Source organism: Numenius arquata, chromosome 4 (genome assembly GCF_964106895.1).
Source record: "Numenius arquata chromosome 4, bNumArq3.hap1.1, whole genome shotgun sequence".
Classification (NCBI taxonomy): Eukaryota; Metazoa; Chordata; class Aves; order Charadriiformes; family Scolopacidae; genus Numenius; species Numenius arquata.
The window spans coordinates 29,110,371-29,132,568 of NC_133579.1; the positions used below are offsets into that span (position 1 = coordinate 29,110,371).

The 22,198-nt window shown below is 37.4% G+C and overlaps 1 protein-coding gene across 1 annotated transcript in view; it reads left to right on the forward strand.

Annotated features, from left to right (window-relative positions):
* DOK6 (docking protein 6) overlaps positions 1–22,198 on the forward strand; it is a 255,253-nt gene that overhangs the window by 95,294 nt on the left and 137,761 nt on the right. The window contains exon 2 of the mRNA XM_074146578.1: positions 2,702–2,809. Within this exon, the coding sequence (XP_074002679.1) occupies positions 2,702–2,809 (108 nt within the window). The remainder of the gene's footprint in view (positions 1–2,701; positions 2,810–22,198) is intronic.

Genomic DNA, 22,198 nt, shown 5'->3' on the forward strand with positions numbered 1-22,198 from the left:
AGGTAAAAGTTATGGTCCCCGCCTCTTGATGTTCAGTGTTCTCCTTTAAAAGTAAGGGCTGTTCATTCCCGCAGTCTAAATGCTGAAGCCTTTGAATTAATCCCAATGCTGAAATTTGGGAAAAGGCCTAATGAGGAGCATCCTTAAAGATATCTAATATCTAGCCCTCTTCGATGAATACCTTGTAGTCCTCACTCATAAGGGTGTCCAAGCCTCCCTCTTGAATTTTGTCAATTTAGCTTCTACACTGTCCCAGATTGATATCCAGTGAAAAAAGACAAGTTGCCATTCAGGAGAGTCTGCTCATTTATCACTGAAGGAATTGCTTTGTAGTATGCATTAGATGACCTTTTATCTGGAAAATATTCTTATCGTCACGGGGAGAAATCTGACTCCTTAAATTTGCTTGTCTAGTTTTCCATTTATTAGGGATATTAATACTGTACTGGAGCTAACTGATAATTTGCATTATAACAAAATACAACTGTGCCATATTAAAAAACAAACAAAAAAAAAAAAGAAAAAAAATTACTCTGTCAGTTAATACAAAGCTTCTGTTACTTTATCACCAGCTGTCCAAAATTCAGGTCATCTGTAAAATGTGGATTCTATGTCTGTGCTAAAACCCACCACCACTGATGATGGGGAATGTAGGTTGATCTGTTTTTCTAAAGAGAAGTCTGTGAGGACTGTAAACCATTTAAGGCAGATAATGGAAATAAGGAAATCAATACAAGATTTGAAATGAAAGCTATGGTTTTTACCTTGATAAAGAACTTCTTAGGAAAAGACTTTCCTCAGAGGAAGAGAGATGAACTGAAAATACACATAGACTAAAAAAACCCCCAGAAAACTCTCAGAAGAGCCAGGAGTATTATTAAAAGTCACACTTTTGTTGAATGAATAAATATGTCCATTTTGGACAGTTTGTGTTATTGCTTCTAGTAAGGTTAAAATAGAGTGAATATCCTCTACCTGTGTGTTACCTGCAAAAGCGGATATTTTCACACTGTAACACTGTGAAGAGTTAATGTGAGTTATTCAAGAGATAACTATGGGAGCAGTTCTGTAGCTTTGGTAAAATAAGTTGCAACACTGCCAAGATGTTATTTGAAGAAAGTACTATCTAATAAAGATGGTTTATGGTGTCCCACAGTGTAATGTCATTTTTTTTCAGGAAATATGATATTGTCTTTGCTTTCCCCCAGGTTAGGTGAAGTAATTTCTGAGGTAGGAAGTACAGTTGTACGGTTGCCACTTTACAACCTTAGTAGAAAAAAAAAAACAAACTTGTGTGCTTTGTAAGAAGTATACTTGCAGAGGATTTCATTAAATGTTGTTTTCTTCCAAAAGTCTTCATAATTAAACATATTGATATTGTGGTCCAATGTTAGGTTTTTAAAAGAAAATTTTATTTTGATTGATAATATTAATCTGAGATAATGACAACAGGATAGTGTCAGTATTAGATCAGAATGTGGATAATTAAGCTTAATTATTTAATGACACTGTATTTACTGCTTATACTCCATTTGGACAGCATCCCACTGAGGGGAAAAATCTTCAATTCAGCTCTCCCTGCTCATATTTCCTTGGGTGTTTTTATTCTTTCTTTGGTAATGAGAGATGTGTTTGATCTGATCCAAGTTAAATAGTTCTGTGCTTCTTGCATTGTGTCATTAAATTTTGTAGAATTTCTGAAGAAATAAGGCTCCTCATATATGGGCAGTAGAACCATTAACTAGCATTGGGTTGGTTTTGTTCTTTAATGTATCGACATAATAACATAAAATTCCATATGGTATTGTTTATGGAGCTGTGCAAGTACTGAAGAAGAGGATGAAGTGAACTATTTTTATAGATTATAAAACTAGCTTGATATCTAATCCCTTATTGTGATTATCCTTAATCAGCTTCTCTTTGAAGTACAAATGTATTCTTATTTGATAATTCAGTCCTGATTTTAAACTTCTGGTTATGGCAATACCAACAGAACACTTGGTAAATAGTCTAATAAAGTACCCTCATTGCTTAAAAATGCATTTTAAGCACAATCTAGTGTGTTTCTCACTAAAATTTGAGGATAATATTGTTTTGTGCTTTCTGAAGGATTTTATTTTTCACTACATGTTCCCAAACTTTAACAATCTGGTTTTTTCCTTAGAATGTTTGTCATTCAATTAAGTGAGAGGACTAGATGTTGTTGTCCAGTAATGGTCACATTGGTGCTTATTTCAACTTTGTGTTTTCTTTTCTTTGTGTACTATCTTATAGATTACTGTGTTGTGTTAAAAGCTGCAATGAATGTTTATCAATGGTATCGATACTCCCATAGAGTATAGAAGTGAAAGCTAGAAATGCATGAAGTAATTTCTGAAAGTGCATTCTCCAGTTACAACCTTATAATTCTTTTCATTTGCAAAGTTCATGGATTTACTTGCATCTCAGAAATTGTCAAATTCGGCATGCATGAAAGAAACTGAAACAGAATGTCTACAAAGGACTGACAGTCAATATGTATATGAATTGAGGAATTTGGGTTACTTATTTAGAAATAATTGATGTCCTCAGAATTTGCCAGAGTTTTAAAATAAAATATTGTCATTTTAAAATGTCTTAAGTCAATTATGTAACTGAATGCATTTGTGATACTTACCATTTTTAAAGAAAAACTGATATAATCCATTAATTTTGTTTGCAGATTTTCAGGCGTTGTTGGTTGGTTTTCAAGAAGGCTTCCAGTAAAGGACCCAGGAGGCTAGAAAAGTTTCCAGATGAGAAGGCAGCATATTTCAGGAACTTTCACAAGGTAAGTCATGCCTTTCTTGTGAACTGAAGCATTGCTTGTTTACCACTCTTCCTTGCGAAAAGAATGTTCTTGATATGTCTAGTTTGCAAACAATGCAGCAAGAATTGGGTTGAAAACCTAATCCCGACAGTGAAACTCCTGTAAATCTCAGTGATGCAGGTGAGGTATCATCCTGTTTTTTCCAGATAAGCACAAAAACCCCAATGTGTGTGAAGTGACAGACTGATGTTTTGGTGTTTTTTTCTTTAAACATTAGTATTTTGGAATGTGTAAAATTGGCTGCTTAATCAGATGTTTAACCTTAGGTATTAATTAAGTATTGAACAAATCCTGAAAATGCTGAATGCTTCAGTTGCAATGGCAACACTGGTTGAATATGTAACGTTTCTCCCAGAACTCATCAAGATTTACAAGCTCTGTCAACAGCAAGGATTTTTATGGGTAAAAATTCAGAATTCACTGAATGAGATTCTCCCTGCTTTTACTGTCACTCACTTCTGTGATGGAAAACAAGATATTTGAGCATGGGTTTTTCTTGCTGTCTTGTAAATTACTGTTATCAGCTCCCCAAGTCAGTCAGTAGACTTCAAGCTAACTGATCCCAAAACAGGGCGGGGCTCTGTGCCTGTACTATTGTCTTCTATCTAGTCACCTTTAGCTTTATGTCATATTCACATTAGATATTATGTTAAAACTGGCAAGTTGAAACACAAAGATGACTTAGCCAAGGTCACATGGCATGCAGTGAAAGCGTGTGGATGTAAGTCTAGATCTCTTGAAGGCAGGTCTAATGCTTTTTTATCATAAAACTACAAATTAGCCTTTAAGTTCCAGTAACCTCTTGGTATCTTTAAATGAAAAATGTATATATAATAAATAGCGTACAATTACCCTGTGAATATTTTCTAAGAAAACTGGCCCCGGTAATTTCATACTGCCAAAAATCCAACTTCTGATCTTGTACTGGTATCCAGGTTCAGGACTGACGTGTACTAGACAACTTCAAAAAACATTTACTTTGAAGATGCAACTGAATGATGGGTGTTTAAAAGGTTTAATTAGATGGTTTGGACTGATAGGTGCAGTGATGGCTGAAATCCCAAGGACATCCCTTATCTATGAAGTTTGTATGGATTAGCAACAGGGCAGAAAGACCAAAGTGTGAGGCTTTGAGGGGAGCTTCTGGGGAAGTGGGTAAAAAATATTTTTGGAGCATGTTATTGCCTATAGCATACTTTATGTGTAAAAGGATTCATAAACACTTTCTATGTTGCTTGTCAACTGTCGCCTTTGTAGAAAAATCATATGAAAAGTAAGAATAATTTAAGCTGAAAAAATACCATAGTGTTGTAGCTGCATGTTGTTGTATTGATGGAAACCTGTCCCTTTGCATGTAAGGGGTTCTTTTTCATCCCTTTTTTTCCTCTTATTCCACTCCTTGGTAGGAGAAGAGATACCCTATTTAAAAGGATACAGAATTTTGGCTGTAGAGAAAAAAGAATTGTATCCATTCACTTGGATGATACCCATTTTTCAAATAAAGTAATTAAATAATTTCTAAAGTTATACTATCAGAAAGTAGAAGCCCTGAATCATATTCTTAGGCTTGATTTGGCTTTTTTAAAGGATATCTGATTTTTTCATAATGATTATTCTCAATTGCCTCCATTCTAATAAATGAAATAGTGGTGAAGTAGATGTGCATGAGTTGTAAATATTCATCAAGTGTGACTATTGAGGGAACAGTGCAGGTCATTATGGGATCAAATACAATTATTTGATTTCTGTATTTGATCAAAATACCCTGATTCTCTTTCTTTCTTTTCTAGAGCTGCTTATTGCTTTATTATGTTTTGAAGTAGTTCAAAATTCATGTTTATTGCAATCCAGTGCAAACTGTTAGGCCTGTTTTGAAATTATGCTCCCTTATTCATTCACAAAATACAAGGAGGGCATCTGGTGTACAGAGTTGAAGGGTAACACTGAACTCTAAGAATCAATGAAAAAATTGATTAAATATTAAAAAAAAAAAGAAAGTCCTGGTGTTTTTTAAGGAAGATTAAAATATGTTTCAAGCCTGATTCCTTATGAAAGGACAACATACTTCAAAAGGGTGAGAATCTCTGATCACATGCTAATACTCTTATAAGATTATGTATGTCAACTCTGAGATCCTTACTCCCAAACAATCTCTTTATAACTAGTAGAAGAAAGGAGGTGGTGCAGAGGGGGACTCAGAATGTACTGGGATTCTCTAGGAACTTGTGTCCTGCAGACATTCAGGTTGGTTTAGGTTACCATGGGAGAAGGTCTAGGACTAGCACACAGTCTTTCTACATTGTGCTGTGCAGGTTTTCTAGCTTTCTCATGCAAAGAGTTACAGGAGAAAAATTTACCTCTCAAGTGGAAACATAGCAAAAATTAATGCCATTGATTTATCTGCATTCAAATCAGTATGCAGGATCACAAACAGTACTCCAATATAAGTAACTCATCAAGATCTTGAGCATCTCCACTTTTCCATTGATGTCTGGGCTTGAAATGCAGCTCTAATCATATTCCCATGTAAAGCACTTTACCTAGATGGCTATGTATCTCCTATACTTGCATGATAAACCTGTGTACTGGTAAATGTGAATTACAGAATTCTATGATTCTACAGAAGGGGCTGTGCTCTAAAAAAAAAAAAGTAAATACATAAAAAAATGAAGAGAAACAAGACTAGTAGCTCAAAACTAGGAGAATTAAAAACAGAGATTTTCTGGTTTACTTATCCTAAATATATATTTATTAATGTAGAGATAAGCTGGCCTCTTTTGAAAATGGACTTCCCCCTCCCTGGTATCCAGTCAATACATGAGTTTATTTCTTATTCTATAAATTCTCTAATGCTGTTGTGCATTCTAGTTATTTTCTTAATATAAATAACAGTAATGGCATTAGTCCTTGTAGATAAGTGCCTCCTGACAATAACAGTGAATATTACATTCATTAGTTGAAACATGACCTCATGTGTTCATTCTAGTTTCTGTTATTAAATTAAAAATTCTCATTACTGTAAATTTAGATCATTACACTCTTGGCCAGGTAAGTTATAGCTTAGATGTACTGTTTTCCCTTGAACGTTCTTTGTACAGGTTGTGCAGAGCAGCCGTGTCTACTCCCATTACTCCAAAAAGGGTGTGAAGTGGCAATAGCTCTGCACCCGTCCCAGGGGTCCTGCACCTGGGACATGGCAATCCCAGGCACAAATACAGGTTGGGTGGAGAATGGCTGGAGAGCAGCCCTGAGGAGAAGGACTTGGGAGTGCTCGTGGATGAGAAGCTCAACATGAGCTGGCAGTGCGCACTGGCAGCCCAGAAAGCCAACCGCATCCTGGGCTGCATGAAAAGAAGTGTGGCCAGCAGGTCGCGGGAGATGAGTCCGCCCCTCTACTCTGCGCTCGTGAGACCCCACCTGCAGTACTGTGTCCAGCTCTGGAGTCCTCAACATAGAAAGAACATGGACCTGTTGGAACAGGTCCAGTGGAGGGCCACAAAAATGATCAGAGGGCTAGAGCACCTCTCCAGTAAGACAGGCTGAGAGAGCTGGGGCTGTTCAGCCTGGAGAAGAGAAGGCTCCAGGGACACCTTATAGCGGCCTTCCAGTACCTGAAGGGGGCCTACAGGAGAGATGGGGAGGGACTCTTTATCAGGGAGTGTAGCAATAGGATGAGGGGTAACAGTTTTAAACTGAAAGAGGGGAGATTTAGATTAGATATTAGGAAGACATTCTTTACTGTGAGAGTGGTGAGGCACTGCAACAGGTTGCCCAGGGAAGTTGTGGATGCCCCATCCCTGGAAGTGTTCAAGACCAGGCTGCATGGGGCTTTGAGCAACCTGCTCTAGTGGGAGGTGTCCCTGCCCATGGCAGGGTGGTTGGAACTCAATGATCTTTAAGGTCCCTTCCAACTCTAACCATATTCTATGATTCTATGATTTTCTTGGGAGCTGTTCCTATACTATCAGAAAAGGCCAAAACCAGACACTAAAGCTTTACTAGCTGAAAAGAGGGAATAAATGACAAGCCTTGATTTTGTAAAAGATAAAAGGTATGTAAAAGGTTACATTCTTTCAGGTGTTGGAGACATACTGATCAGACAGTACCAGTGCCTGTTACACGTTATGGGGGAGCTTGCAGGAGCATTGCAGTAAGTCAGCACGGCTAAGTAGCAACATGAAGGTTACTGGAAATGAGAGGTCAAACTTCAAAACTTGAAGCGTATCCAAATAAACTAGAAAGCATTACACAGTTGACCAATTAATTGTTAAAACAGAATTAGAAAAAGCAAAGTGGAGCTTGAAGAGCAACTAACCGGAAGAGTAAAAACTGTTTATAAATACAGATTCTGACCCACCAGGAGCAAAAAGCTTGTCAAAGACACTGCGCATCCAAATGACAGCCAGAGTATAAGGGAAGTGAGCAAAAAGGAGAGCATAAATGAGGACAGTTGCATTGGGGTTTACTGGTGAGGAAACTGTCATGCTCTGATATGGGTATGCAAGGGAGCATTCTGTGGAGATGTCTCTCTATCACAGACTTGATCATAGATACTTCAACCCCAGGTACACAGAATGGTCTCTAGGAAATAATGGAGAACATTTTAACCCAAGAGCCTAAAGGGAACTTAGGGATAACATAGCTGAATTACTAATGACAGTCCCTACACTCCAAAATTGGAACCAACAGATTTGGATTCTTCAATTCCTTGTAAAATCTCCAGTCCCATTAATGCACGCTTCCCTTTCACTAATAAGGTAAATAACCTTCACATGAAGTGAAGGTGCAAGTTGGGTCTGTTTTTGACAAGACATAGCTGTCTTGGGGCAAGAGAAGCTTGAATCTCTCAATGGTGGCATGCTTACCCTTCAAATAAATAAATAGGTAATGTCTGGCATAGAGTTCACTATTTATCAATTTAATCCCTCCAGTATGGGAGATTGTTCTGTTAAGATTGTGTCAACAACAGCTATCTCTAAGGTTTTGAGTTTTAAGTTAGCAAAATTGAAGTAGGACAAGATTTTCAGATGGTTTTATTCTTTAATTGTTTTTTCTCTTATCACATTTGATTATGATGTGCTTTATATAAATCTGGAAATGCAAAATAAAATAAATTGCACAACATTTTAGCATTGACTTTGATAGTCAAAAATATATATGGAGCAGATGGTCTTAAGCATGCTATACAATATGTGTCCATAAAAATAAATAATAATCAAGAAAAAGAATAGCAGTAGCCTTCTAACTGTAATCTACTAAATTAAATTTGTTGTCAGGGCCACACAGGGGAAGCTACATTACATATTTTCTTTCACTGCTTGATTATCCTGAAGAAACTTGTCGAATGCTAAATACTAGTTTCATAAAATGGTGATTCATGTAATGCAATCCCAGTGTTTTTATGGCAAGTCCTTATATCAGCTACAGTGTTTTCTTGAACAGATCTCGGCAATAAGATCTTCTGTGCATATGCACACACAAGCGCACTCCCAGAATTTCTGTGGTGCCTTCGTAGTCCTGTTTTGTCAGAGGAAGGAGGAGAGAGATTCTTTTTGTGTTTAAAAACTCATTATGCAGAAACAATAAGGTATTTACTCTTCTACAGCACAGTTGCTAGTCTCCAATTGACATGGCCTTAAACCGTGAGGTGGTTATTCACTTCAAAATATTTCAGGATAAACGAATTCCTGATAACTTTGAAAAACACTAAATTCTGCCACAGTCATCTATGTGCTAGCCCATACTATACTCAAATGTAATTACAACTGTAAAATTAAAAATAAAAATATTTACATATGGTAGCATTATGGTAACCATTATAAGAACTTCTCACTGATTGTTTCCACTTACTCAGTTACCTTTTGTTTTTTGTTTTTTTTTTTTTTTTCTCAGTGTTCCACTGCCAGATTGCCTAAATAAAGATTCTTATTGCTAAAGAAATGTGAACTAGCCTACTGTTTATTCTAGTTTACTCCAAGACTCCTGCTTTATTGTGGAACATTTCAGCCTCTTGTGTTGCTCATACTCACTACATATCGGAAGTTATGCAAGTCTCCTTATGGACATGTATAATCCGGGATGTTACTATTATTACTCATGATGTTGCATTGCTTATTAGATGTAAAGGCATTCTCAAAAGGAAGTTGGATAAACGTCTGTCAAAATGTAATTGTTAAGCTTGAGTTCTTGCTCTTTTTATGATAAGATATATTATAACACTTGATTTGCGTCCAAATTTGAATATTATTTGAATTCAGCCTTCCTTGCTTTTTTTTTTTTTTTTAATAAAGTTAATGCTTTCTGTTTTTCAAAACCTCAAAGTCAAACCTGTCTGGGTTTGCTATGTTGATCATTCTGTTTCCAGTAATTAGTGTATTTTCTCCTCTGGTTAAATTCACTCACAAATATAAAATTTGTATTAGAGGAAAGCTAAATGTGCACCTTATGAAGATCTGATCACATTCACAGATATTGGATTTTTAATTTGACAACAATCCCAAATTTAGACCATTTTGACCTTTCCCTCTTCTCCCCTTATCCTCGTTCTTTAAAAGTGTGGTCATATTTTAATGCCCAGAACTTCTTTCAGAAAATTTCAAAATAGTGATCTCAATGTAGTATTTTCTTAGGAGCCCAGTGACTGTGTGTGTGCATGTGTGAATATCTTAGTTCTTGAACAGTATTTTGCAAATTTTTATCTGCAAAGAATTGAGAATTTAACAGTTATTTTTTGTGAGTCTTTACTCCTTGAGGTTGAAAGATGTTCTCAAATGTACTTTGTATGGTATCCTTAGTTTGCTGAATCTTCCAAAGCATAGAAAACTACATTTTCCTGAAAACTGTGTGATTTTTTCCCTATTTTGGCATGTATTTCTCTTCAAATATTTGTTTACAGCACTTTCAATTAATATCTTGTCTTTTAGCAAAATCATCTTGTTGGTATGGGAAGGTTATGAAGGACATTGCTTTCATGGGCAGCTATTACTCAGCTGATGAGTTTAAAATGATCACTATTTAAATGAATAACTGTTAGTAAAATTACTCAGTTCTGTACAGCAAACAATAAGATTTGCAGTAATTATCAGATCCCTCTTAAAATATAGACATATCTGAACAACATAATTGTTCAAAGCAAGCATTCTGTGCACCAAAAAGAAAATTGCAGAAATAATTGGAACTGTGCTGGTAATAAAGCTGTTAATAGAGTCTGAGCATATCTAAGGGCAGCATGAAAATGAATAAAACAAAATCTTTTTCAGCAATCTTTGTATTAAGGCAGTAACATCTTTCCTTAACAATGTAGTGAAGAAATCTACGAGCTGAGCATGCTGACAGGACTTTGAGCTCCTACAAGCATGGACCTAAAATGCTTAAATGACCCTATGAGTCTCTTCCTGTGCAGGACTCTACTCATCCTTCTAAACTTTGAAGGCACAGGGTATTAGGAGTGTCAATTCACAGAGTAAATAAAGGATTGATGTCAATGGGTGGCTTTGAATTCCTCAATAGTGGCATCAGTGGCTGAATCTAAGTATCAAGGAGGGAATAAATGGTGGGAAAAGTAAAGATAATCCCTTAGTCTCTACTGGTAACACAAAGCAACTTCCAGACGTGTTAGTGATGGTTCTTATATGAAGATCCATGTACATTTACTACAGTAAATTTATAGTAGTACTTGAATGCATGCAGTTTTGTAGCAAAAGGGATACTCTACTCTTAAAAATCAGCTGTTAAAATAGGAGGCGGTATTCCTGTTATATTAAGTGTTAAAACAATCTCTGACTGAACTATTTACTGTAGAAAATATTATTGGATAGGGGAGGAACATTTAAATATTTCAGTGGGAAAGAAAAAAAAAAAAAAAGGAAGAATTTTTTAAGGTAAAGCTTCCAAAATGTCATTGACCCACAGAATAATTCAGGTTGAAAGGGATTTCTGGAGTCCATCTAGTTCAATCTCCCACTCAAAGCAACACCAGTCAGATCACGTTGCTCATGGCTGTGTCCAGTTGGGCTTTGAATATCTTCAGGGATAGAGGCTCCACAACCTGTACAAAGTTAAACATGAAGTCCTGCACCTGAGACCTAATAACCGAAGCAGGAAAAGAGGCTGAGGTCTGAGTGGCTGGAGAGCAGCTGTGCTGAAAAGGCCCCGAGGGTCCTGCTGGGCAGCGAGCTGAGCCTGAACCAGGAAGCAATGAAGGCAAACCATGTCCTGGACTGCCTCAGCAGGAGTATGGCCAGCAGACTGAGGACTCTCAACTTGGAAGGCTCCCCCTACTGAGTGCTTGTTAAGCCATACCTGGAATATTGTGTCAAACCAGGACACCCACGCTGCTCTATTCAAGAGAGAAACTGAAAAAACTGAGAGGGTCCAGCAGAGGGACAGTGAGGAAATTGGAAGTTGCAGAACCTGGCATATGAGGAAAGGTTGAAGGAACTGGCTTTGCACAAGTGAAGAGAGAAGGCCCGGTGGGATCCAACTTCCCGTTTTGATGAGGTGGCTGAGGTGAGAAAAGGAGGTGCTCTCTTCTCAAGGATGTGCAGGGTAAGGACAAGAGGCAACAGGCGGAGGTTGCTTTAGAGCAGATTAGCTGGATATAAAGAGAAAAAAAAAAATTAGCCATGGGAACAACAGCATCAGAGCAGAGAGGTCAGTGTTTCCGCACTGGAAATCTTGAAAACCTAGCTTGGCAGAGCCCTGTGCAATGTAATCTAAGGCCCTGATTTCAAGGTTGGACCAGATGATCTTCTGGGTCTCTTCCAACCTAAACTTTCATGTGAACTATGAAGTGTGCGTCCTTAAAGTTGTTATGGGCTCCTGATACATCCCTGTGCTGCATGTGTTTTGTCAAACTGCTCCTGCCCCCTCCTGACTATATTTCAGGTATTTCTAGTGACGGAAAAAATATACTTAATCTTCCTAGTGTCTCTTAAAACAGCTCCAACAGAGCTTTTCTTGGAACTACTTTATTGTTACTGCTTTACAGTAGAGAACATGATGGTCTGTGTGTCAGTTACATTTATTCTAGTTTTGCCATGAAAATCTAACCATGTTTTGGCAAAGTTTAAAGCCTTTGCAAACCTGTATCTTATGCATGTTTATTAGAAACACTGCTGACTTTGACAGCTAAAATGTCTCATGTCATCTGTAAAGCTTTGTATGTGATGGAAACTCAGATAATTTTCTCTCTTGAGTAATGAAATATGTTCCCTCCAGTTCTTTCAGGGCTAAAGCCTGACATTCACTCTAATAGCTACTTGTCATTTCTGAAGACTAGTACGGGGTCAGGTATTTGAGATGAGATCATGGAGCCATTCTTTGTATGTATATCCTCTGGCACCTAGGTAACATGGAAAGGAAAGTTTTTGAATTAAAACTTAGAGAAGAAATAGACCAAATGTTAGAGCATAGGGGAAAAATAAAGGAATAAATGTTCTGGCACTCTATGAAAGCACCTTATCAATTAGATATCTGGGCAAAGCACCAGGAGCTTCTGGCAGACAGAAAGCTGGCTGTTCAAGAAGTTGGTATGAGAAATGCTAAAGGCAAGAATGGAATAGGAAGATGGTGAAGAAAGTGCATATTATTAAGGGTAAACCGAAATCCATTTTAACTGACTTCACACAAAAACAAGGAGATGGGTACAGAAATAAAAATCTGACAATGAGAGGGAGGTGGACGAGGAAGCAAAGAGTATGGGCATAGTTCATCAGCTCAAATATATCTTGGGCAAATATATCTTGGGCAAAGAATATCAGTGCAGCAGGATGGATCCACATTAAGAGAAAGTAAGAGGGATTGTTCAGATTTTTGCACCAAAGCAAATTGCACTTTAATAATACTACCTACCTCATTTGTTTCAGCAGCTGGGAGTTGTGCACTTCTCAGACATTTCCCAGGATTAGCAAGTTCTGAAATAAGAAGACCCAATGTTTGGGAATGAGGGTTTCAGTGCCAGGTACTCAGATGAAGCTGGGGGACAGGTACTGCTGAGAGGAGAGACTGGAAATAAGGTCTCTGAAGGAGGTCTCCACTGGTCCTTGGGGAGAGATCAAGAGGAAACTATTGAGCTAGAATATAAAACAGCTGGGTTCTGCTGTGGTGATTTGCACTAAGCTCCCCTTTTTAATGCAAGGGTTGTTGAAAAGCTGAATCCTGGATATTTCAAACTCAGATCAAAAGTTTAAAGGGCATATTTTTGACTTTCATTTGTTTTCACCATAAAATTTCTTTGTTCCTCCCCTGTCAATATTATCCACACCTCTCATAAGTGAGGAAGGTGTGAAAGGAAGTTATTATTTGTGAAACCATCTGTGTGAAATATCCTTGTGTGATGACCATTATGGAAGAACCCTGAGAGAAACCAGGGTGTAACCAGTATACCTTTAAGTTCAGGAAAAAAAGTATGAAGTTATGGGAATCAAACATAATTTATAAAGTTTCTATTTAACAGGATGGTATTTATCACTTATTCAGACTAAGGGAAAAATAGTTATGAAAAATCAAATATGATCACATAATTAAGAGAATGTGTATCATAATATATATAGAAGGGGTGCCAATAAACATAAAAGTGTTTATTTGTCTTAACATACAGAGATCAGACCCAACCGGACCCGGTGCCATACAAACAATAGTAAAATGGTGGACTAGACATATAGAACTAGTAGTCAAAGTAATATTTAAGCCTTCCTTTCCTAGCCTTCAACACTTGATTCTGCAATTGTTATTTTTTTACAATATTATGTGTGTCTATTTTCAATATTCAAGTGTAGAAAGTATATCTACATAAATAGTAAAAGTTCATGATGAAAGTTAAGGACCTAATTATCTAGCCTGCTGTTTATAATACTAGTAAAGAAATGTTATGTGAGGAATTATTTTTTTTCCTTAATGATAACATTTTCCCTTGAAGCTACTCTGAATTGTGTCTGTGTTGTTGGAGGAATGTTTACCATTTTGATGTGGAAATGGGAGGAGGCCTTGTCACCTGTCCAGTAGCTATAAAAGGAAACAGACTGGTACAAACATCATGTTATAGTGTACCAGGGAGAGCAGACAGGTTTGTCACTGTAATTCACTTTCTCTTAATAAAAGGAGATGAAATATAATAAGTCTTACGAATACTAAGTTTCATTTAAGGTTTTGATTTGCTTATAGTAAGGGAAACTTTGCAACGTAAATAAAGAACAATTTATTATGAAATTGGCACAAAGCTATCTAATTTTTACTTCTTCATAGAAGGAAATTTGAAATTCAAATCACTGGCTGATGAAGGTTATTAAAAATGCATTAGAGTTGAAAATGTAGCTGTATATAATTGTTATAATAGATATTCAAAATTAATTTATTCCCAATGACAATTAAACTAAAAGAATTTTCAAATTATCAGCTAACAAATTTCAGTTAATTTTAGAAGCAAATAAAATGAAAACATTTTTAAAAGTTTTTTAAAAAATAAAACTATCTCTTTTAAAAAAATCCAACAGAAAGGTTACATTTCTGTTCAGAATCTTTCCTTTTCTTCTTTTTTAAATTACTGTACTCTATTGCTTTTTTTTTTTTTTCCTCAGGTTCTCTCTATTGCATTTTCTCTCTTCCTTAGTTTCTCCTAATGAATTCTGGACCATTTTGAGCGTATGTGTACACACGCATGTACAGGCATGTGCTGAATGTATGTTAATTTAAACTCATAAATTTTCTTTCTATATCTGTTTTTTCATCTAGTCGATACATTTTTCTGATGAGTAACAAGAATTTCATAGGTAATATTGTGCTATTAATACTGCTGTCAGAATATCTGAAATGCCTTTAATATATATGTTTATATTTAAGAACAGTGTCAAAATGCCAGTTTTTTTGTTGATTGGAATGGGTGCTATTTTTAAAGACACTGAGTCATATTTATACCCTTTAAAAATAAATGGGGGTAAAGTTTTCTAAATAATACCATTTTTTGTGGTTTTGTATCTATTGTTTTGATCCTTTTTAAAAACAAAACAAATTAGGCAAGTGGGTATCTCTGTAGTTGTGTTTGTATATGTGCATGCATGGGCTTGTACCACTTGCTGTTGTCCACAGCCAGCTACGGGGCAGAGCCCTCAGCTGAGTCCTGTGCTCATGTGTGACTTCCTCACCCTTGGATCAAGTGAGAAGAGCCAGGAATGGGGAGGGCAAAAATGATAATTTTTTTCTCCTTTTCTGGTTAATGTCATTTCTCTTTTTCTGAACATAGCTCTTGATAGTTCAGTGGATACCCAGCATCTGAGAGGTCCTTGAAACCTCCGTCACGAGCAGTCTCTCAACTGTGATTTTTTTTTTTTTTGTTCCCCTGTGAGTGGTACAATGGGAGTAAGCCAGCCTTTCTCACCTAATTTTCACCCAAGGCTTCCTCATGTTTTCAAGATCTGGCTAAAGGGAGCTACAGCCTTAGTTGAAGGTTTTCAGAGTTTGAAAGGAGTAGGAAGGGGAGTTAAACTTAGGGCTCAGCCACTGGAATAATGTACAGCATAGATACAGCCAAAATAACTTATGTGCATTGAAAGCCTATGGTTACTTGTATCCTCTAACACTGCTGACCCTGTTTGGCAATATGGTGAGGATTTCATAGCTAGGGTTATACCTAGCAGTTCAGCAAGAAGAATTACATACCTGTCACTTACTGCATCCAGCAAAGTTATATTTTGTAAGCGTGTCTTTCCTTGTAATTTGTTTTCAAATCTAGTCTGTTAATAAACATGTATTTTGAACTTATCTAACAAGATAAGTTTGGGAATTATTACAGATCAGCCAATTTAAGTAAACCAAGAAGAAAATTTAAATGAAGTTTTGGAAGGGTGTATCTCTCCTTTTCTTTTTACTCGAAGACGAATAGCATATTCCTTTTAATTAACCTTTTTTTTAATACCTTTGGGCCGAAACTAGAAAAGGTCTGCATATAATCATGTACTTTGAGAATGTTAACAGTAAGAACTCTTAAAAATGAAAACAGTTTCTAGCTGTCCAGTATATTTTAGTAGCCTCATAAGGCTATTAAAACTCATATAATGATATAATTCATTTACACGTTCATTCTGAAATATTGTCTTATTACTCTACTTGGATAATTACACTACAGTAAAGAAACGCCCCATTTTGTTTCTCAGGCATAAGCACAGTGCTACTGTTTGCATACCTCGTAACTCTAGCAGGAAGTTTGATACTGAAAGTATCTTTCTTTTTATTGTAGATGAAGTTTGGAAAGATAATTGGGAAACCTGCTTTATTTCAGTTGTAAATCGCTTTCCCTCCCTGCCATCTCTCTAGCATGGTGTGGCATTTTTCAAGTGTGAACCTGGGTTTCAAATTAGAGTGTTCTTTTAGTAGTAAGGCATTAATTATTTTAAATTTTGTCAACACTCACTTTTACAGAAGGCTATTTTTTCCCCCTTTTTTTTTAATACTATACTAAAACAGTGGTCTAGTATTCAGTTTGCACATCAAAATGAAAGGTCGTATTGGAAAACATGTTTCAAAGGTTCTTAAGGACAGTAAGGAAATGGGATTGGGAAGAACTGGAATTTTTACATTAAAAATGACTGTCTAGAAAAATACCCTTTGAAGTATGAAAGCATTTATTTTTCAGTATGTATTTTAAAATCCTAATTAAAATGTTTGTTAAGGGAAGAAGTCCACATACACATGAACTGATCAGATTTTAACTATTGCTTTAAAACACTAGGTTATCGGCCAAAACCAGAATAATCTCAACAGGCTGGTTGATTTTATGGATTAGGCAGCAGTTCAATTCACAGAATCACAGAATATTTTTGGTTGGATGGGACCTTTGAGATCATTGAGTCCAACCAACAAAAAAAACCCAAAAAAACACACACCCAAAAAATCCCAGAACACCAACACCAAAACCAAACCAAACGCCCACAGCCACACCCCACCCCACCCCACCCCACCCACAAACAGACACAAACCAACAATCTCGGGCACTAGAGCATGCCCTGAAGTGCCATGTCTACACGTTTCTTAAATACCTCCAGGGATGGCGACTCCACCACCTCCCTGGGCAGGCTGTTCCAGTGCCTGACCACTCTCTCAGTAGAGTAATTAATTCTTCCTAATACCTAATCTAAACCTCCCCTGCCTCAACTTCAGACCATTTCCTCTGGTCCTGCCATTATTCCCTTGGGAGAAGAGGCCAACACCCACCTCACTACAACCTCCTTTCAGGTAGTTGTAGAGGGCAATGAGGTCCCCCCTCAGCCTCCTCTTCTCCAAACTAAACATGCCCAGTTCCCTCAGCCTCTCCTCATATGACTTGTTCTCTAGACCCCTCACCAGCTTGGTGGCTCTCCTCTGGACACGCTCCAGCAGCTCAATGTCCTTCCTGTAGTGAGGGGCCCAGAACTGAACACAGGACTCGAGGTGAGGCCTCACCAGGGCCGAGTACAGAGGCACGATCACTTCCCTACTCCTGCTGGCCATGCTATTCCTGATACAGGCCAGGATGCCGTTGGCCTTCTTGGCCACCTGGGCACACTGCTGGCTCATGTTAAGCCGGCTGTCCACCAATACCCCCAGGTCCTTTTCTGCTGGGCAGCTTTACAGCCACTCTTCCCCAAGCCTGTAGCATTGCCTGGGGTTGTTGTGACCAAAATGCAGGACCCGGCACTTGGCCTTATTAAACCTCATCCCATTGGCTTTGGCCCATTGATCCAACCTGTCCAGGTCCCTCTTACAGCAGTACAGTTTGAGGGAAAGTAAAGTAACTTGGCTTGGCAAAGCCTCTGCTTCTTTGCTTATTAAAGGTAGCTGGTATGACTTAATATGCTTATTCTGCCCTGGTAGGTTTGATTTACAAACACTGTGAAACAATATAACATTTGAAGTGGCATAACAAAATCTAATCGAGTAAGTTTGGTTTCCATCCTTTATATCTTTAGATTTCATTGATCAAAGCAAACAGTTTGTAACTGCTTATCTGGGAAGTGGCCAGTTAAAATACAGCATGAATCTGGGTAGCCAGGTGGTAGCCCTGATGAAAATCAACAATAGTAAAACTCAGCAATATTTAGCAATAGTAAAGACAGAAAAAAGAGGTAGTTGAGGTAAAGATTCAGGTTTTCTCTTTCTTTTACATTTATTTGAATTTTGAGAAATGAAAAGATAGTTATTTTATTTTATATTCAGTCTAAATTTATATAATGTCATCTACATTCTCCATAAATGTTGAAAAATTTAAACTTTTTCATTTTTTTAAATCTTATTTTTATCTGGAGGGCAAGAAGAAATTATTCAGTATCCCTCTGCTATCAGACCTAGGCACATTTCTTCCCATGAAACTTCACTTTCTTGCTCTGACATTACTGGTTTATACTTAGCCTGATTTATTTTTAATATATACATTCATTCTGTCCCCCTTTTTTTTTTCATTTGAGTGTATTATCTACTTATTAAGTAACAGATGAGATTCTTGCTGCTGTTATAGGTGTGGTTTCAATTTAGTGCTTACAGGAATGAACATTTACTTGACAGCAGTTTCTTAAACTCTTATTCCTCTGAAATAGCAGCTGGAGACCTGCCCCAGAGGTATAATGTGGAGGTTGATATGCCACTCCTTGGCAAAATTCCTGGAGAGTGTTGTTACCATAACAACTCATCTTCTCCCAAGGATAAATCTGCATGCAGAGATGGGGAAAACTCTTCTGTTTTCTTTTGCTTTTCTGATCCTGGGATTTCTCTTCTCCCTTCTTATGTTCTTGTAATCTTGTGTTTTATGTTTTGCTATTCTTTCATGAAATAGGTTTTTCATTTTTCTTTCTGCCTCTTAGTACTTTCTTACATCAAGTCTTGATTTTCAGTTTCTTGCATCCCCTGGTCCTATTGTTGATTACCATGTGCTGTTCTTGTGCAGAATATGCTGAAGTCAGGAAAATGTGTTTCAGCTTAAATACTCTGAATGCTTACTCCTATATGGGTTTGTCCAAACCCATAAAGGTCCAAATAGCCTTACAGATCTATTACCATTCCTTTGTTAGACTCGCGGGTTAATTCAGATGTGAATGGACCTTAGGGGATCTCTTGTCCGACTCCTGCTCACAGTAGAGCCAGCTCTGATGTCAGACATAGTTGCTCAGGGCTTTGTCCAGTTGTGTTTTGAAAACTTCCAGGGATGGAGACCGCCTCTCTGGGCAGCCTGTCCCACTGCCAGGCTGTCTTCATGGTGAAAACATTGCTTCTCATATGTGGCCTGAACGTCTCTTGTCTCAGTTTATGCCCTTTATCCCTCTTCCTTCCAGCAGTCACAGCTGTGAAGAGCCTGTCTCTGCCTCTTTGATAACCTCCCTGCAGGCACTAGGGCTGCTGGTAGGTGCCCCCAAAGCCATCTGTGCTACAGCCTGGAGCAGCCACCATCCTTCAACCTCTCCCCACACAGGGCAGGTGGTCCAGCTCTGGCTGTCTTGGGGGCCCTCTGCTGAACTTGCTCTTGTTTATCAATTACATTGGGGTCCTGAAACTGGATACAGTATTGTAGACGTGATCTAATGAATGCTGGGTAAAGGAGAAAAGTCACTTCCCTTGCTGCACTGGCTGTACTTCTGTTAATGCAGCCGTTTCCCCAGTCCCACAGGCCTTTATGCTTTTCAAGCAGTGCATTACCTTTTTTTTTTAAAAGCCAAAATCACGTCCAGCTCTGTCTGAATCTGTAACAAGACTTCTACTCTGTGGCAATTGGATTTAACCACGTAAAAGGAGCTGCCACTAATTGCAGATAAGATGAGACTGAAAACTGAGCTGAAGGGAGATGGTTTGTTTCTTTGAGATACTCCTCTCTGTAGTCCTTTCATCTGCAATGGACCAGCATCTCCTTTTCTCCTTTTCTCCTTTTGCAACCCAGCAGCAGCATTCACAGTAGCATTAGCATATCGATGCCTCCTTTGCCCTTTCCTTGCTATGATAGTTCACATAGCTCTTGCTTCTTATCTCGCTCACGTATGGTTGTCAAGCTGTTTCTGGTTTGAGGTAGTTCTCTACTGTCTGGGCATCACTCACTAGAGTCCCTGATCCTTGCCACTGTGTTAGCTTTTGCTCTGTTACATTACTGCTTGCGTGTTTTTGCACAACAGATGGTAGTATGTGGGCCATTATTAAGAAATAAGAGGATGAACATTTACGTTTTGTTGCTCTCTCTTCTGCTTCCATTTTTGCTAGATAGAAATTAAATGACAGGACGGGATTGCACAATGAAAAAAAGAAATCCATTTATGTAAATTCAGACCTTTTCCTCTGCCCAAGCAATTTCCAGGACTCTGCACAGTGGAAATAACATTCAGTAAATGGAATCGCAGAATCATTCCCCTCCCAATTTCATACGGAAAGCACACATTTGATATTTTATGCATGGTTGTGGTTTTTTTTTAATCTTTTCTGGACGTCCTTTCCTATTTACTGTGGAATTATATTTTTTCGTAGTGATGTAGATGTAATGTGTGATTTGGAATACTTTTATAATGGTGGAAGAGTTATTCAATCTATTAAAATGTACAATTTGAGCATCAGAGCCATAGAAGTATCATATACATATATTCTTTACATGTTTATGTAACACAAAAGTGGATAGTGTAGGTCCTAGATGTTCAGCTCCCTGACTATAACAAATTATTAGTACGATAAGCAAACACATAAATGGTCAGTGTAGATCAGTGATGAAGTATGATGGATTCAAGAGAAAGTGTGTTGAATTGTTCCTAAAATCCTTCCTCTTTGAGAGAACTAAATGTAGTTCCAAAGAAAGTAATCAGAAAAATGTCAAATTATGTTGACTACTAAGAAGCAACAAATCCCACTTAATCTGAGCCTTTATTTAACTTATGCATATTTTGTAATTTAATAGCCTTTCACATCAAAGAATATAATTAAGATGCCAAAAAAGAGAAAAAAAAATGACAAAACCCCCCAATTATTTTAAAGGGCAGGTATCCTATTTAAGTTGCATTGACAGCGGCTGTTTTGTCATATCAAATATTTTGCTGACATAATGGAAATGTGCTCTTGTAATTATTTCCTGTTGTTTACTTGGGTAAAAAATGCACTTTCAAAAAAAAGACTATAGGTCTCTATAACTTGGGTCAAGGACTCCAAGACCAAAAAAATGTGTGTGTTTTTCCCATGAAAAAATAAGCTCTTGACCTGGATGAGTTGTTATAGCCAGCGTACAGACTGGGAGAGTGGGAGAGTTCTGAAATGTCATGTCAAGACAGGTAAGGGTTAAAGCACTTTTAGAGAGACCAGAAGTTTGCAATCTATTACCTGATCTATTCTGGCTGGTCAGAGGTAACCGTCTACTTCAGTGAATGGATCTACTGTTCAAAGTTTCCATATAGCAATCCTGAATAATTTCCTTAATCGTCAGCCTATGGCTGTGTATCTTGCTTGGATTTGGGCTATTGCTGCCTGCCACTGCAGACTAACTTATACTAATAATTTTCCTGTACTTGAATTATTTACTAGGAATACGCAGCATGACTTTACTGAAATCAGACTGCAGTTGTTTTAGGTAAGGAGAAGTGAAGTTAGACTTCTGAAAACTGTCAGGATGTTTTCAGTTCTTTTCCAAATCTGTTGGCACAGAAAGGCACGAAAGCTAATACAGACCAATCCCTTAGTTTTTCTTGTAACTCAGTCCCCTGGCATCAGGCAATGCTTGGGCATTCTGACAGAGAATAAGGAATGGAAGTGATTTGGTATTAACATCAAATTTAGGATCTTCATGTATAAAGGTGACTTCAAGCTCCTGTGAACTTCTCGAGGTATAAATGATTGTCATAAGACATAGGATGGGGAAACTCTTCAAGGAAACTAAGATTTTCAATTTATTTTTTTTCTAAGTGAGTGCATAAGCTCTATTATTCCTCTGATCCTCTTATCTTTTTGACTATATAACATGAGATTTGTTAGCTTCTAGTTCCTTCAGAGGAGTCCTTTCCCACTTTTCCTCTTCCTCCTAAGGTTGATGCCATGTTCAGTATTTTATTTTTCTTTTTCTTTTAAAAAGAAACTTTTTTTATACAGTTATAATATAGAGCAGCAACCAACGCTCTTTTTTTTTGCCTTCTTTTCTTTTTTCTTTTTTTTTTTCTAATTGATCCACTCAGATGTGGCTAGACAGCATCTACAAGATGATGATTATTGATATTATTATTCCTATATAACATTTACTTAAAGGAAGCAAATAGAGCTCTGAAAGTGGTGCCCTTTTTAGATGAGATGTTATACCAACACAAAACAAGTTTTAAGTATTGGGCTTATCTGCAGACCAAGATAAAGAAAAACAATGAGGATGAGAGGAAGTGC